The sequence below is a fragment of the Protobothrops mucrosquamatus genome, unplaced genomic scaffold, assembly GCF_001527695.2.
Source record: "Protobothrops mucrosquamatus isolate PMUCROS unplaced genomic scaffold, P.Mucros_1.0 scaffold_68, whole genome shotgun sequence".
Taxonomy (NCBI): Eukaryota; Metazoa; Chordata; class Lepidosauria; order Squamata; family Viperidae; genus Protobothrops; species Protobothrops mucrosquamatus.
This window is the reverse complement of record NW_015386144.1, coordinates 100,936-116,288: the sequence shown is the minus strand read 5'-3', so window position 1 is coordinate 116,288 and position 15,353 is coordinate 100,936. Positions and strand designations below refer to the sequence as shown.

Below are 15,353 nucleotides of genomic sequence, written 5' to 3'. Positions count from 1 at the left end.
GTATATTAAAGAAATCATACTGGACTGGTATATGCCGTCAGCTTATAGCCCATCACAATGTGATTCATGGGACCCTACATTTACACTGAGGGGAGGATACTATGCCCCATTTATATACAGAGTCCCAGCAGACACCATGTGAGGTGCAAATCCTATTCAGGATTGTCCACAAAACCTGGCACCTTTTTTGTGGGGTCATGTGTGTCTTCCTATGTCTGGGCGTTTAGAGACGCATTTGACTTTCCATTGGGATTCGATGTTAAAGTTCTTGGGTAGATGTTGTGCAAGTGGAAGGCTGCCATGCACTGTAGGAGTGAATTGCTCATAAATTTCTGTATTCTCTCCCTAGTGCATCTAGCCTTTGTAAAACTGTGGGTTGCAGCACACAAATTTGACTCAACTATCAGAATACTGTAGATTTGAGCCAAGTTCTGTTATCATTATTAAGTTACAATAATTTACATTACAGTAACACGCTGAATGCTATAGCCTAAAATATACAAAATTATTTTTAAACACGTAAGCATCTCTGGGAGATTTTGTAGTTGGTGGTATAAAAAATGTTTAATTTCAAGCTTGCAAAATGTTTTTCAATAGCTTTTCTGAACTGTTACATCACCATTAACATCCTATTAAATGATTTTGTGATTTTATTAGATTTATACCCCGCCCTTCTCCTGGCGGACCCAGGGCGGCTTACAGCAAGCTAAAAACAGATAAAGACCCTACAAACACCATTTTAAAATATAATTAAAAGAAATATTAATTTTGCCGTTTCATTTAAAATTTTGTTAACACCCAATATAAAATCAAATTAAAATCCAATCTAAAATACCCCTCAGCCTAAATAACAAAATAAGAATAAACACTTATCAGTCTGTCAATATTCTTAAGTCTAAACCAGAGGTCCCCAACCTTTTGGGCACCAGGGACTGGTTCTATGGAGAGGTTTTTTGTGGACTGGAGGGGGTGTGGTTTTGCATGCTGCCTGCATCCTGTAGATGGGGCTTTGTTTGTTTGCCCTGACAGTTTTTGGCATGCTGCGGACTGGTGCCAGTCCATGGACTGGGGTTGGGGACCCCTGGTCTAAACCATGCAAAATATTATTCATGTTGTAAACTAGGATTTCTATCAGTAACTTTGTTAATGTAATATAAACTTCTCATTCTACGTTGGCTGCCAGCATAAAGTATAGGGTTAAATTATGCACTGTTTATGAAAATATACAATTGACTAAATTACATATTGACTATTTTAAGGCTGTATTAAGAATCTATAGTACAAAATGGTGTGGAGACCTAGTGGGGAAGATGCTTGCCTCTCACTTGAAAGATTGAGTTTAATCCTAGGTAGTGGCAAATGTTTCTCTTAGGGTACAAAGAAAAAATAGCTGCTGCAAACTCTACCTAGGTGTCAGGAGGGGCATCTGACCAGTAAATGGTCAGCTCCATGCAGTCATCCCAAATAGGGACTACAGAGTTGTAAAAAGGGTTTTTTAATTATTATTAGGGATCTATAGTCTTTTCATGTTTATAAACCTAGTTGCCAAGTTCACAACAAATATAATCTTGTAAATTCTGATTCGTCAATCTCTTGAGTTTATAAGAGTATGTTGAATTTTTAAAAAACAAGTGTTTTCCATCCAATTCTGTCTTGAGTAGGAGTTTCAGAATCATGCATTTTCCCTTCTATTGGAAAACAGCTGGTGCACAGTTTTGCCATTATCCCGTCTCCATGCAGAGAAACAGATAAGTGGTCACAAGTCTATTTAATGGTAGAAAAAATAATTGCGATGCTTCACCAGAAAATAGTTATGGCTGTGTGATGTTCAACTATCTGCTGATTAGCTGCTGACAAGATAGTTGAAATATGATGAAATTTATCCTGAGTAAAACTATTGGTTTTCAGTGCAAAATTCCCTGAATAAACAACCAGGATGTAAGGCATTTGGGCAGATTAGGCAAAAGTAACATGAATTTCAAATGAATTTACCAATATGATTTAAGTCTTTTTTTCAACTAACATTAATATAATTTCTTAAATACAGACTTTCCTGTATATGCTTTGCTAATAGCTGTTTTCAACCATTTTTGCTCACCATTGCAAGTTATTATGTAATGAAAATAACCTGAAACTTTCAAGAAAAGAGCATAGACCAATTATAGTCAAAATTTTATTTGACATAATCAAATCAGCACAAATCAGCGTTTCCCACCAACACGAGGAGCAGAAACTTTCACAGGCTTCACAATTTTTTGTTTTGGTGCAGCCTTTGTTGGTGCCTGGAATAAAAAAAACAAGACACTCATGAGGTATGCTACATATTAAGTGAGTGTAAACTAGCATAATGTGTATAGGTGAACTTCTGGAGAGGGGTCGTCTGAATAAGAACAAAGTGTCTCTAAATCATTTGAACAAAGTTTTCAATCTTGTCAGAAATGCTTCACTATGATCTCCTTTGCAACCATTGGACTGAAGGAATTTCATATTGCAGCCTTTGAGAAACAATTATGGTACCATCCAATTATCATATTTTTTAAAGTTTATTACAGCCCCTTCCCTGACTGAGGACTGGGGATTACAGATACTTTTAACAGTGTACTCAGAGCAGAGTCCACAGAGAACCCGGATTACAATAGGGCCGGAAAAGCAATGTAGTATCTGGATAGTAAATTTGGATATGAGAGACTTGAATTCAAATTTATATTAGATCCTAATGCTCATTCTTGACTCCTAGTTCAACCTACTTTAGAAAATTGTTATGAAAATAAAATATCCTTACGTATATAACAGTGATGGCGAACCTTTTAGAGACCGAGTGCCCAAACTGCAACCCAAAACCCACTTATGCATCGTCGGGTGCCGGGTGGGCGTGGCCCATTGGGTGGGTATGGCTGCGGTGGTAACAGCAGACTGGGTGGGACTAAAAAGTTCAATTAATCAATTCCAACTTTGCAAGATCTTTTTTTCCCCACTAGAAGTTGAAATTGACTGATTGATTGAACCTTTTTTTTTTTGTACACGGCACTGGAGGCCTAAAGTGAAAAGGTTTTATAAAACCCAGCTGAAGGCATAGGACTGGGGTGACGGCGCGCGTGCCCACAGAGGGCTCTGAGTGCCGCCTCTGGCACCCGTGCCATAGGTTCGCCACCACTGGTATATAATATACTATCACTTTGGGCAATCAAAGGAAAGGTGAAACATAAATGAAGCAAATTAAGAAAAAAATTGGATATCTTCAAGTCACCCACTGATTTGGTAAAGTACAAAGTATGACACAAACTGATAAAGATTAGAACACAGGAACAATTTAATTTCAAAATCACAATTATTTTGTAAATAAGAATCTACAAAGAATGACACAACAAAACATAGTCTTGTTTTAACAGACTTTGCCAGGCATTACCTTTGTTGTAGAAGGTACTGTTTTCTTAGTTGCCTGCTTAGCCTTCTTTGCCTCCTTGGCAGCTCTGTTAATAATATTGAAAAAAGATTAATAAAATTTTATTATTTAACATCCAAAATGTATGGAAAAATATGCCTGCTACATAGCAGAATAGGTGGTTTATGAATGTGTGGAGACTTTTGGTTACATATAACAACTCAGAATTCCATTTGTAACCTTTAGAACCTAACCCTGGATAGATGAGGCCAATATTTTCTGCAACATTAGGTTCCCTTTAATCACTTAACTCTTCCTCCAATCAAACCATTTTCCCTGAACCCTGTCTCCATTATGAAATTCTGTCAATGCTAAGGACATAATCTGTGGCCCTCAGACATGGCAAAAAGCAGGGGTCCCCAACCTATGGGCCGTGGCCTCTTGGCCAACGGGCCGCTGAAATGGCTGGCCAGTGCACGCACACATTCTTCCCCACTCGCACTAGTGCCCATGGTCCCATTTGCGCATGCATGCGGGTGTGAATAGGGCTGCTAGCCCAGGTGGGTGTGCACAGCCCATTTGCGCATGCGTGAACGGGGTTGCTAGTACCAGGCAGGTATGCATGGCCCATTTGTGCATGCACGAATGGAGCTGCTAGCGCTGCACCGTTTACTGACGGCGCCATTTGCGTGCGTGCATGCACACCAATTATGGAAGCTGCTCTCCTTTCCTCTGGGCCGTGAGCCCAGAAAGGTTGGAGACCTCTGGCATAAAGGCAAAGTGTAATTTCTAAACCAAAAAATATTGCCTACCGTGCCATATATCAAGAAGGGAAATTCTACACAATTTTTTAATTTAGTTGCAGGATCTCATATGAGGCACTAATTTCTCTTTAAGAATTTTATCCCATTCTAGGTAGCAATAGTTTACAGATATTGGTAATTGCTTAAAACGATGCTTTCCTTACCCTAGTGCTTGAAAAGGAAAAATGTAGAGGAGATGAATTGCCGATTAGATGCTTTAAGTAATTCCCTACTTGTAGTATCTTCAGGCACAAGCTGCTGCTAGAGAGTTACAGCATCAAAGTATTCTTGATGTCTTAAAGCAGTTCCTTTTTGGAAAAGGGCTTCAATTCATCTCCTCATCCCTGTGAAGGGTCTGGAAACAGATCTAGCTATTGGTGAAGCTATTCCTGGTTTAAGCACATACCAAAATAAAGGGGTCCCAGACCATAAGTCACCAATTATATATTTAAGTTAAATTGTACTAATTTTATTTTTTTAGCATAATTCCCTTACATGTGACAAGAAGCGTACAAATAAAGTAACATCTCCCCTATTAAAAATGCATAATCAAATATTATTTTTTACATTCAGCCAAGGATGTCAACTAGATCAGCAGCCCCAAACGTTTGGGCACCAGAGATTGGTTCCGTGGAGAGGTTTTTCCGTGGACCTGGAGGGTGTGTGGTTTTGCATGCATGTTTGTGCGGCTTGGTTGCTGGCATGCCAGGGTCCAGTGCTGGTCCATGAACCAGGGATTGGAGACCACTGACCCATATCATAATCATACGTTTATACAGAATAAGAATAAAATGTACTCACCTAATGGCCTGTTCCCTTTGGGCTTTTCGCACTTCAGGCTTCTGATTTCTCTTAGCCATTATTTCAGCCAAAGAAGCACCTGTTATTGCTCTATGGCCCTTAACAGCACGGCGTGTACGTTTCTTTTGTACCTCTTCCTGGACAAATAAATAAATGCTTCAAAAAAGTATCCATACTTGCAGAAGCTCAAAAAATTTCACACACACACAAAGCCTTTTGATCATATCAGATTGGAGTATTTTATGTATTTGCCACAGTTCAATTTCTCACCTCCTATCTCAACTCCCAGAAATATTTTTTTGTATTTTTGTCTGTACTATTTCACATTTTCTGGTCAAATGAAACGCAAGGAAAATCAACTTTTAAAAAAATAAAATCCACATTGGAAGGTTTTTTTCTTGATATCGATTCTAGTCTTTCACTTACCAGTAGGACAAATATGGAGATATCAAAGGTTGGCTAGCATGGACTGATAGCACTGTCACCCATGAATACACAATGCTACAACTCTACATTAGAACTATTTTTCTGTACATGTCAGGCTATAATTCTTTTCCAATTTACCAAAAATGTGATTTACTTTTGATTAGACAGATGTACAATTGTGCTGTACATTTCTTTAATACATTTTCTTTCAACTAGCTATACGTACCCATTTTAAAACACAGCTTAATGGATTTTCTTTCCTAGCAACAGAACACGCACACTTCAATCACTCAATAGTAGTTTTCAATAGCACAATAAAAAGGCATACAGATTTCCTATTCCCATTAAAATAATTTAAACCAATGATCCTACATCAAAGGCCACAGAAAATATTTTTAACAAATGGATTGTGAAAAACCATGTATTACGATATAAATTATGAATGTATACGTTATATCACAACTAAGCAAAGCCTGTTCCACAAATTATGTACACATGGAATATGAATACTAAGATATAATCAGAATAAATGTGGTAGAATAAATCAGAATAAATCTGCTAACATGTTTTATTAAAAGGCAACATTTGATGACCTGTAACTGACTTTATTAGATGCATAGAATAGCTAGACTAGGATTTGAATTGGGATGAGACAGTGGTTGGGAACAAAGAGGATAGTAGTTCTATAGATGCAAGTTACACATTAAAGGAAAAGTTCCATTTCATTGTTTTGAAGTAATGGCCAAATACTATCATGATTTCAACAACTTGTATCCCCCCCCCTCAGCATTGACTTTCCTTCCAACAAGGTGACAATGTCACAGTAAAACTGCACACATTCATTTTACAGGAACCTACAGAATTAGTTTACTTCATGCAAATAACATACACTTCCAGCTTCCATCCAGAAATTTTAATCAACTCTATCATGGTAGAACCAGGTTGCATGCTACAACTGTTTATTCTGATTCTCTTAACAGAGATACTCCACTAATGGAGTTAGATTAGATATTCAGATTCATCCAACAAGATCAATAGACAATTCAGTAATAACAGACTGAGTAAAGCACTTTCTGAAGTAATAGGTGGAAGGTTATACTTGCATATAATATTGAAACTGAAGCAAAAATAAACTACAATGAATAAGAATCAGACCTACAACAAACCCAATATCTACTCTGCCCTCAAATCTATACTAACAGCATTATCACATCTTTTTGTGATTACATATCATCATTTGCCGGCAATGTTCTGATTTCTACCTAGCACAAATGGGACAAACTTTGCACACAATAGATACACTTTTACAACAGGATTCAAAATAAGAACAAAGTAATACCAGAGCATTTCAAGCACCCAGGGCACTTCACTTATTAGAAAAATTCAGACAATTTAAAAAAACCTCATCAAAAACACATTTCTAACACATTATAATTGTTCATTGTTAAACTACTTGTAAACTGTCTCACAAGTAATTTGGTTGTGTATAACCAAGCTATTTCCCCTCTTACTTCATCCCAATTCAGTCTAGGTACTGTATGCATCCTATTGAACTCACGTATTGCCTTTTAATAAAATGTAATGATGTTTGTAAGGGGACACAGGAATATTTAAGCTGTGAGGTAAAATAAATGTCATCTTTCTGTGATATTGTTTATTATTTTGAAGGTTCTTGCTCTTATTAAGAATACAGGCAGCCATCATTATTCAGTCTCCATAAACTAGCAAAATACTTACTGATTGTCCTTTCTTGTGCTTTCGCCTGTATAAAACAGTCCAATTAATCTGACGGGGATTTCTCTTAGACAGGAATGCAGACTCACATTTTGCATTCAAAAACTGAAAAACCTGAAAGATTTAGATTATTTTTTTAACATAACATGCTTTTTGTACCACTGCAGACTGACAAGAACAGCTTAAAACAATTCTAGATCTGGGTTATCAATAGTGATTAGCTGAGAACTAGGGCAATATACAAATTAAAACTTAGCTATACCCTAACCATGTTATTTTGCAACATTAAAAAAAAACCTGAATAGTCAAGATGCTACTTTTTGCAAGTACTCCATCAGTTGTGCTTACACTGTATCCAAGGTATGTAAAATGATCTACTTGTTGATTCCTTAACCTCAACTGCTCCACTGGGCGAGTCAGGTAAAACGTGTAAGTATTTTGATTTAGTAAGACTTCATTTGCTATATGGCTAATCATTCCTTTTAGGTTGTTCCAAGTGCTGGCTGGGGGGGGGGGAGCATATAACCACCAAAAATTAAATTTGTAATTATAAAACTGGATGGATATGTAACAATGTCAGTGATCTTTCCAGCGATTTTATCAAAATATGATTTCCATGCATATACTGAACAAGAATTGCAAGAGAATAGCCATACTATCTATCTATCTATCTATCTATCTTATCTATCTTATCTATCTATATTAAAAATTACACTAAAAATGGTCGAGTGATTCCTGGGTGTATATATATATTTACGCCTTACCTTCCCGTCCGTCCGAGCATAGCGGCGGCCATGGCCGGGGTAGATCTTGTACCCACTGAAGCTGCACAGCTCGACCCTGCATTCCAAAGTTACCGAGAAAGAAATTAGCAAACTAAGAAAACGTAAGCCTACCCCATTTTATGTGCCAAACCTGAGGATGGCCTCGGATTAAACCTCGGCCCCGAGTCTTACTTCATAATGGCGGCAGCGGAACAACCCCACCGGTTCCTCCAGCGTATAAGAGAAAGAGAGGCTCTTGGGAAACCGGATTCTATACTTGGCGCGGGGCACGATGGGAACACGCGCTATTTGTTACACGATGAGAAATGCTGCGCTTTCATTAGCTGGTAGTTTAATTCCTAAAGTAGATAAAATTCATTATCTGTGACAGAAGGGGCCTGGAAAACTTTGTACGCCAATATAAAATCTCCGATATTTTTTTTCAAAGTGTTTTTTTGTTAACCAATCAGTACCTAGCCTCAGCACGGTTGCCTAGCATTGGAAGCAAGCGGGAAGTATGGCGGCAGCATCGGTTGCGGAGGTTTCCGCAACGAAGCCTGAGGCGGTAAAGCCATCCACGGGCGCTAGTCAAGGTAGGAGTGAAATCTACCGATCGCGGGGGAGCGGCGAAGGATCAACGATTTGGGGAGCTTGCTAAGGAACCGATAGTCTTTTCGTTGACCGTTGGGGGGGGGGAACTGAGTATCGCGCGGAGCCATATGGGGACTGTAGTTTGTGTGAGCCTAGGTTTTGATCAATAATATGAATTAATGTTAACAATGCACTACAAATCCCGAAAGGCCTTGCGAGCGGTTGTTTCTTTGTGTAGTTTGTAGGAGCGGTAGCAGTTCTCTTACTCTTTGCTTGGCGTTTTTTATATGTACATACACGTCTATTGAAATAATGCCAGACATTCCTTTATGCCTTCTTTCTACAGTATATGTGCACATCAAATACAAGTGTAATGAAAGTTATGTAATTAGATGAGATACTACTATCATTTTTTTTAGTAGCTAGTTTTTGTCCTGAAAGTATTGCGGTATTTGTGTCTCTTATGAGGGAGAGGTTGTGTTGCAAGCTATTTGCTAATGTTTAAACTCTTGTTATATGTAAGAATTTATTTTTCACAGGATGGCAAAATTGCGCAAGGGAGTGTTCCGTTTTAATAATAACGGGTATTATTATTATGGTATATTTTAGTATAATGGTATATTTTAGTACGTACATTTTCTTTAACAGATTAAATCTTTGTAGAGGAAGTGGCATATTCTACAGAATATCTGGGTAAATAGAGGATCATATAAAACCAATACTGTTATTAGCATCTGCTATGGCCAGGGTAATCGAGGACTATGTGATTAAAACTAGGCAATGCTTTCCAAAAGCCAACTGCAGAAATTTCCAAGAAGCATGCAGTGGTAGTAATGGGACTTTTCAATCATTACCAAGTCTGTTGAGAAACAAATTATTAAACACAAAATCTCTCAAAAATTCCAGACCAATCTTTATGACAATTTTCCATTTTAAAAGATGAACTAGAAAGATCAACTACACTACTACAAGTATCCGTGATTTGATACTACTGTTAACCAAGAAAATGGAAATGGCTGAAACACTTGGGGGGGAGGACACAAATGATGGAGTTCTTGATTCTAAACATGAAGATCTTTGTAAACAAGTTACTAAATCCTGTCAAATTACAAAAAAAAAACCCAGAACTATATATACCCAGAAATATGGACCTGAAAAGATTTATGTCTGGTCAAAATCACTGCAAGAGCAAAGCATAAATTAGGAAGTCAGAAAGAATCCCAGAATAACTTCTATGGATCTGTAGGCCACATTTGTTCAAGACAAAGTGTGACTCCACCATTAGAAAAATCCTTCCGGGGGGTGGGGGGGAATGAGGTTTGTAATAGAGGTTGCAAAATGATCGCCACTGGTCACAAAGAAGAACATTTGTCAAAAAGTAGCTGGATGACACACTATATTTTTGTAGAAATGTTCTATGCTGAATTTCTGGTGAGGACATGGTGAACTAGGTGTCCCTGAAGAAGCAGAAATGGCAAAATGGCTGAAATCAGCAGCCAGAAGATGGGTTCTGGCCAGCATAATCTCTCTGGAGAAAAGAGATTGTGGGATCATATACATACAGTCCAGGCAGTGCTACTCATAAGTAGACTGCAGAAACGGGTGTTTTTGCAGTCAGCTGGTGAGCACAGTGGAGGAATGTCAACTATGTCCACAGTTATAATATGGCAAATATGGACATAAAGCTTGGCCAAGCCTCATTTCTTAATCACATTTGAAAATTTTCTATTTATTGTGCTTTGTATTTGTTTTTATCTGTACAATTATAATCCTTAATAAAATCATTTTTAAAAAGAATGCCCCATGGATTGATGAGGCAAAAGTAGAACTTTAACTTCCAGACTAAGTATATGTTATTATGCCTGACAAAAGTAAACATTACATTTCAGAGTAAGAACATCATATTCCTCTTTGAGGGAGATGGCCAGTTTAGAAATATGAAATATAAATAAATACCAATAACAAAAGTGTAGTAAAATCTTTGCTGCCTCAAAACCTGGTAACCTGTCATCATTAAGTGAGGCAGAAATTCTGCTTTATAATAGAAAGTTTTACCAGAGACCATCATGATTATCATTGACATGAAGTTCAAATGGATCTTGAAGTAAGACAGTGGTTTTAGATACAGAAATAAGTATACAGTAGAATGGGTAAAGCCCAAATGCAATGTTTTGAAATGGCCAAGTCAGGCTAGAATTGAGCCCCATAGAAATGTGACAGCTCCTGACATGAGCAGGTTATGTTAAAACACTTAGAAAAATTTTGCTTGACACTATAAAGAGTATGTTACAAAAGCTAAAGCTCAAAATATATTAAGGTTGACAGAGTTTATTAAAGACAAAACCAGATTTTTCAGATATATTAAAAATAAAGAATAAAAAAATTGGTGCCCAGTTTAAATGCTGTATTGCAAAATCCTAAGAGTTATTGTATAGGGCATGATTGCATAACGTCTTTTAAATTAGCTGTGTTCAGTTTTTTTAACATTTGGATTTGTTTTCTTCTTATTTAACAGGTTCTTTAATTAATTGGTCAGGCCAGGGTTTACAAAAACTAGGACCAACTTTATCCTGTAATGCAGACATACATACTTTGATTTTGGATAAAAATCAGTTAATTAAATTGGAACGCCTGGAGAACTATAAGAACTTGATGCAGGTAGGTTTTTATATATACATATATATATGAATAAACATGCTTTGTTAAATTATTTAAATTTGGGGGGAAACTTGGGAAAAATAAATTATTTCCATCGTCATGCTGAGAAAAGGCGTTCAGGTAAGACCAACGCCCCTTTCATGCTGTATGTTGTCAGCAAAGGTTATGCTCAATAATAACTTTCAGTGAATGTGAGTCTAATACAATGATTTTGATTCTCCAGCTTTATATGCAAACACCATGTACTCAAATTAGAACAACTAATTATCTTTGTGTTCATTAATATTTCTTATATTTATTAGTTTTGAAGTAATTAAAAGCTTCTGACAGAATATTATTGGGAAGACCTATTCTGTGAAAATGAATTTTGAAAGCACTTTTGTAGGTGCAGTCACAAAGAGACTGATATGAAGGGAGGTTTAAACTACGTTTAACTTCCAATACAAGAATGCAGGCCTGCAGATAACTGGTAGGGATTTATAGGTTAGTATCAACATTTTAAATTACACACAAAAGCCTATCTTCATTAAGTCACCCGGAGTCATGTTGTAATGTAGAGGGAGATGGGCAGCATAAAAATTTAATACATAAATAAAAATAAATAAAATGCATGGTTGCAACACTAGTGAAAGATCAGTCAGCTGCTGTTGTTCTCCTAACAACTGCAGCTTTCAAAGTCATACCAATGAAAAGCATGTTGGCAATAGTCTTAAACAGGTAAGTTTCGCACTTCAGTTTGGGTTGCATTCATTCAACATAGCATGTTATTCCAGATTGGGTTGCATCTGATCCAACCATAGCCTTCACCTACAATGCTAGAGGTTGGTACTTTACTTTGCAGTAAAATACCAACCTCTAGCATTGGTTGGTACGTACATATTTTCCAATTTATAGTTTTCCCCAAGAATTAAAATAATAGTAAGCAAAATTGAAGCTATTGTCCATTTTGTTGCAGTTGTCAGTAGCCAACAATCGGCTAGTGCGGATGATGGGTGTAGCAAAACTTACTCATCTTCGAGTGTTAAACTTGCCTCACAACAGTATTGGTTATGTAGAGGGATTGAAAGAGCTAATGTACCTGGAGTGGCTGAATCTGGCAGGAAACAACTTAAAGGTAAATTTTCTTTAAATAATCAAATAAATAGCAAATAATGAACAAAATAATTCTTGCATCTTGCCTTTGGGGGGGTTGTATAGAAGTAGGTGGCCTTGTAAATTGAAATTGTAAGTAAATATTTAAAACAATAAAAATGTTAATCCGATATAGTAGTATTGTATTGAATTTATATCATACCTAGGAACTTAATTTAGAATAGAGTAGAATAGAATAGAATAGAATAGAATAGAATAGAATAGAATAGAATAGAATAGAATTGGAGGGAAAAATATCAACAGCTTACATTATGTTGACAATGCTTTCCTGATGGCCCCTCAACCATTCAGATGAGATCTGGGCAATGTATAGGCAGTGAAGAAGAAGCTTTCTAGTAATACTGTAAGTGTTGTTCCCTTGCTGAAATAATATCATTGGATGCAAGTGTTTTTTTTTTTAATAAAAGTTTTATTGGTTTTTTCCATTTTTTTTACAAAAGCTTAGGACACAACGTGGTAGTCAGAGTGTCAGATCATTCAAAAACAAAATCATATACATATAGCTCAAATTAATTATAAACAATTTCCTCTCTGTAAGGAATAATATTAGTTATTAAAATTAAAATTAATACAATTTTAGATAAAGTTCAATCAAACAAAAATCCTCAATCTCCTTGCAATTATGATAATCTATATCCTGTTTTAAGCTTTACTAATTACAATTGTCTTATTCCAGTTACATTTCAATAGACATATAGTTGGGATTTCAGTTATCCTTAATAATAGATCATTCATTAAAACTAATTTTTTTCCTATCACAAGTGGCTCTTTCTCTCTATTACAACGTATTTTTCACGTTTAAAATAACAATATAAATCCAACAATTACAGTTGTTTTTAAAAATATATTCTATCATTTCATCAATCCACAACTATAAAAAATCTTTTTAAGCCCTTTTGTAAAGTTTACACCTTCAAATACTTATCAAGTATAATGTCAAGAAATTCCCAGCCTTCATTCATTATTAAATCAAACAGAAATTCTCTATTTCAGAATAATTATCATATTTAAAATAATAGTGTAGTTCCATAAAAAACACATCTATTTTTAAAAACGTATTCTATCATTTCATCACTCTACGTCTATAAAATCTTTTTAACCCCTAAACAAGTTTGCTCCCTAATAATTATCAACTATGATAACAGTCAATTCTCATCCTTCTTTCATTGTTAAATCAGACAAAATCTCTAAAGCCTTTTTAACCCATCAAGTAACATTTTATATCACATTTAAACCTGACTCTAGCTTTCTTTCTAGGCCAAGTTGGTTCCCATATTAAAACTTTTTGATTATCAAACCTCAAACTTTGGTTACAAAAGTTTCTAATCAATTCAAACAGCAAAATTTTCTTCTCTTCCTGGCAATATCATCTGAGTGTTATATTGACTTTTATTCCATATTATAATTGTAAATAAGTTATCCGCTTTGTTGTGGTTTCCAGAAAGTTGTATCTGAGTGTCAATCTTTGTAGTTTTCAGTAGTTGAACTGAATCAGTTACAGTTACTTCTTGATCATCCAAGTTATCCATCCGTTGTAGGTAACGTTGTGTAGAATTGGTTGGCTCAGTGGTTACCACCTTTTCTCCCAGCGTAAATTCACCATTGGGTTGTAANCAGCTGCAGATTGCAGCCTAACACGTAGGAATGAAGAAGTGTAGGTTTAAGCATACTGAAGGTTACAAGATGGAGTGACTTATGCTATATTCCAACATCTCCTCCTTTTTTGTTTTTTAAGCTTAAACCCAAAAGTCTTTTGGTTGCATTTCATACATGCTGGTACTATGCAGACTAAAGTTTGCCAAGTCATCTTTATGTTCTGATTCGTTGGTCAGTTCGATAAATGGGTTGGCTTTAAATGTATTATTTGTTCCTTCAGTTGATAACTCAGGATGGGACAGTCTGTCTCCTGTATTGATGTCATCATGGTCAGCTTCCATAGTTAAAAGATGATATCGTACCGGGTCAGAGCGTTGCCATAAAGCCATTACTTGAGCTGTTGCACGTTTTTCTGCTAACAAAGATAAACTATTCGACATGATTTTTACAAAAATGGGTAAAACACAAGGTATTACAATACAACCTGAAGCAATCAGTCCAATTAAAGCTACAATAGCTTGGAGTCCAGGAAGTTAGGGGAACCAAGAACCAAACATTTCATGAAAATCAAAGCCGTTCCAAGTTTGGACAGGAACATGAGCAATTTTTACCATTCTATCAGCGATTTCCCCAACAACATTACCACTGTCATCAATTTCAATACAACAATTTGTAAGATTAAATTTCCCACATACACCTCCTTCTTTTCCTAACAAATAATCTAAAGCTAAACGATTTTGCATAATATATGTGCGTGAGCGAGCGCTTTCTTTGGCTGAATGCTTCATAGCTAAAATAGTTTCATTAGTTATAATTTCAACAACAGCTTGCAATCTTATAATACGATTAAGCATATAAATCGGGGTGCGATAGCCATATGTTCCATCTTCGGCCCAAGTAGCAGGTCCATAATATTGGATAATTCTTTCTGGGGGCCATTCATTATCTGTCCATTTGCCTTTGTGTATATCTTTGGTACTTTGTTTATTTCTGATGTTGCCAATGTTCTCATAGACTGGGACACCTAAGTCCTGTCGTTGCTTAAGAGGCAATAGGAAAAAACCGGGGCGGATGGTTGCTAAAATACAAGAACCAAACCATGTTGATGGTAGTTTGTTATAGGCAAATTGACCACAGACCCAATATAAACCATCTGGTGTTATCCATTCAATATTTTTTTCTGGAGTTGAGAGAAAGGTCATGTTTGGCATGGTTTCTAGGGATTTATTTGGGATGGTTTGATTGTTCCCTGACCACCAGGTGCCATTGTTCCATATACCTAGACACCTTAGAGAACCTGCATTAAATGTGCGATTTGCTGTTTGATTTCTTTGATAGCAAATATTGCCTACTAAATTTGTGGTGATTGCCCATATCTCTTCCCCTGTTTGTTTATAAGAATAGTTAGTGTGGTGGGCAGCTATGTAGGTATAATTGACCTCTTGA

The 15,353-nt window shown here is 36.3% G+C and overlaps 2 protein-coding genes across 2 annotated transcripts in view; one reads left to right on the top strand and one right to left on the bottom strand.

Annotated features, from left to right (window-relative positions):
- Positions 1-2,159: 2,159 nt before the first annotated feature.
- On the bottom strand, positions 2,160-8,179 carry RPL24 (ribosomal protein L24). Its single transcript, XM_015813223.1, has 6 exons — positions 8,103-8,179; positions 7,911-7,986; positions 7,150-7,260; positions 4,987-5,123; positions 3,407-3,470; positions 2,160-2,282 (listed from the first exon to the last, which is right to left on the bottom strand). The coding sequence occupies exons 1-6, from the start codon at positions 8,105-8,107 to the stop codon at positions 2,202-2,204; spliced, it is 474 nt and encodes a 157-aa protein (XP_015668709.1). The 5' UTR covers positions 8,108-8,179; the 3' UTR covers positions 2,160-2,201.
- Positions 8,180-8,352: 173 nt separating this feature from the next.
- The window catches only part of CEP97 (centrosomal protein 97), a 29,115-nt gene continuing 22,114 nt past the window's right edge, over positions 8,353-15,353 (top strand). Inside the window, exons 1-3 of the mRNA XM_015813211.1 lie at positions 8,353-8,503; positions 11,017-11,159; positions 12,115-12,273. Of these exons, the coding sequence (XP_015668697.1) occupies positions 8,428-8,503; positions 11,017-11,159; positions 12,115-12,273 (378 nt within the window). The 5' untranslated portion in view covers positions 8,353-8,427. The remainder of the gene's footprint in view (positions 8,504-11,016; positions 11,160-12,114; positions 12,274-15,353) is intronic.

Excerpts from the sequence above, each read along its gene's own strand:
- RPL24 (XM_015813223.1), bottom strand. Across the intron at positions 3,471-4,986 it reads CAAAGGGAACAGGCCATTAG|AGCTGCCAAGGAGGCAAAGA; the intron begins GTGAGTACATTT and ends TATTATTAACAG. Across the intron at positions 2,283-3,406 it reads CAGTACCTTCTACAACAAAG|GCACCAACAAAGGCTGCACC; the intron begins GTAATGCCTGGC and ends TTTTTATTCCAG.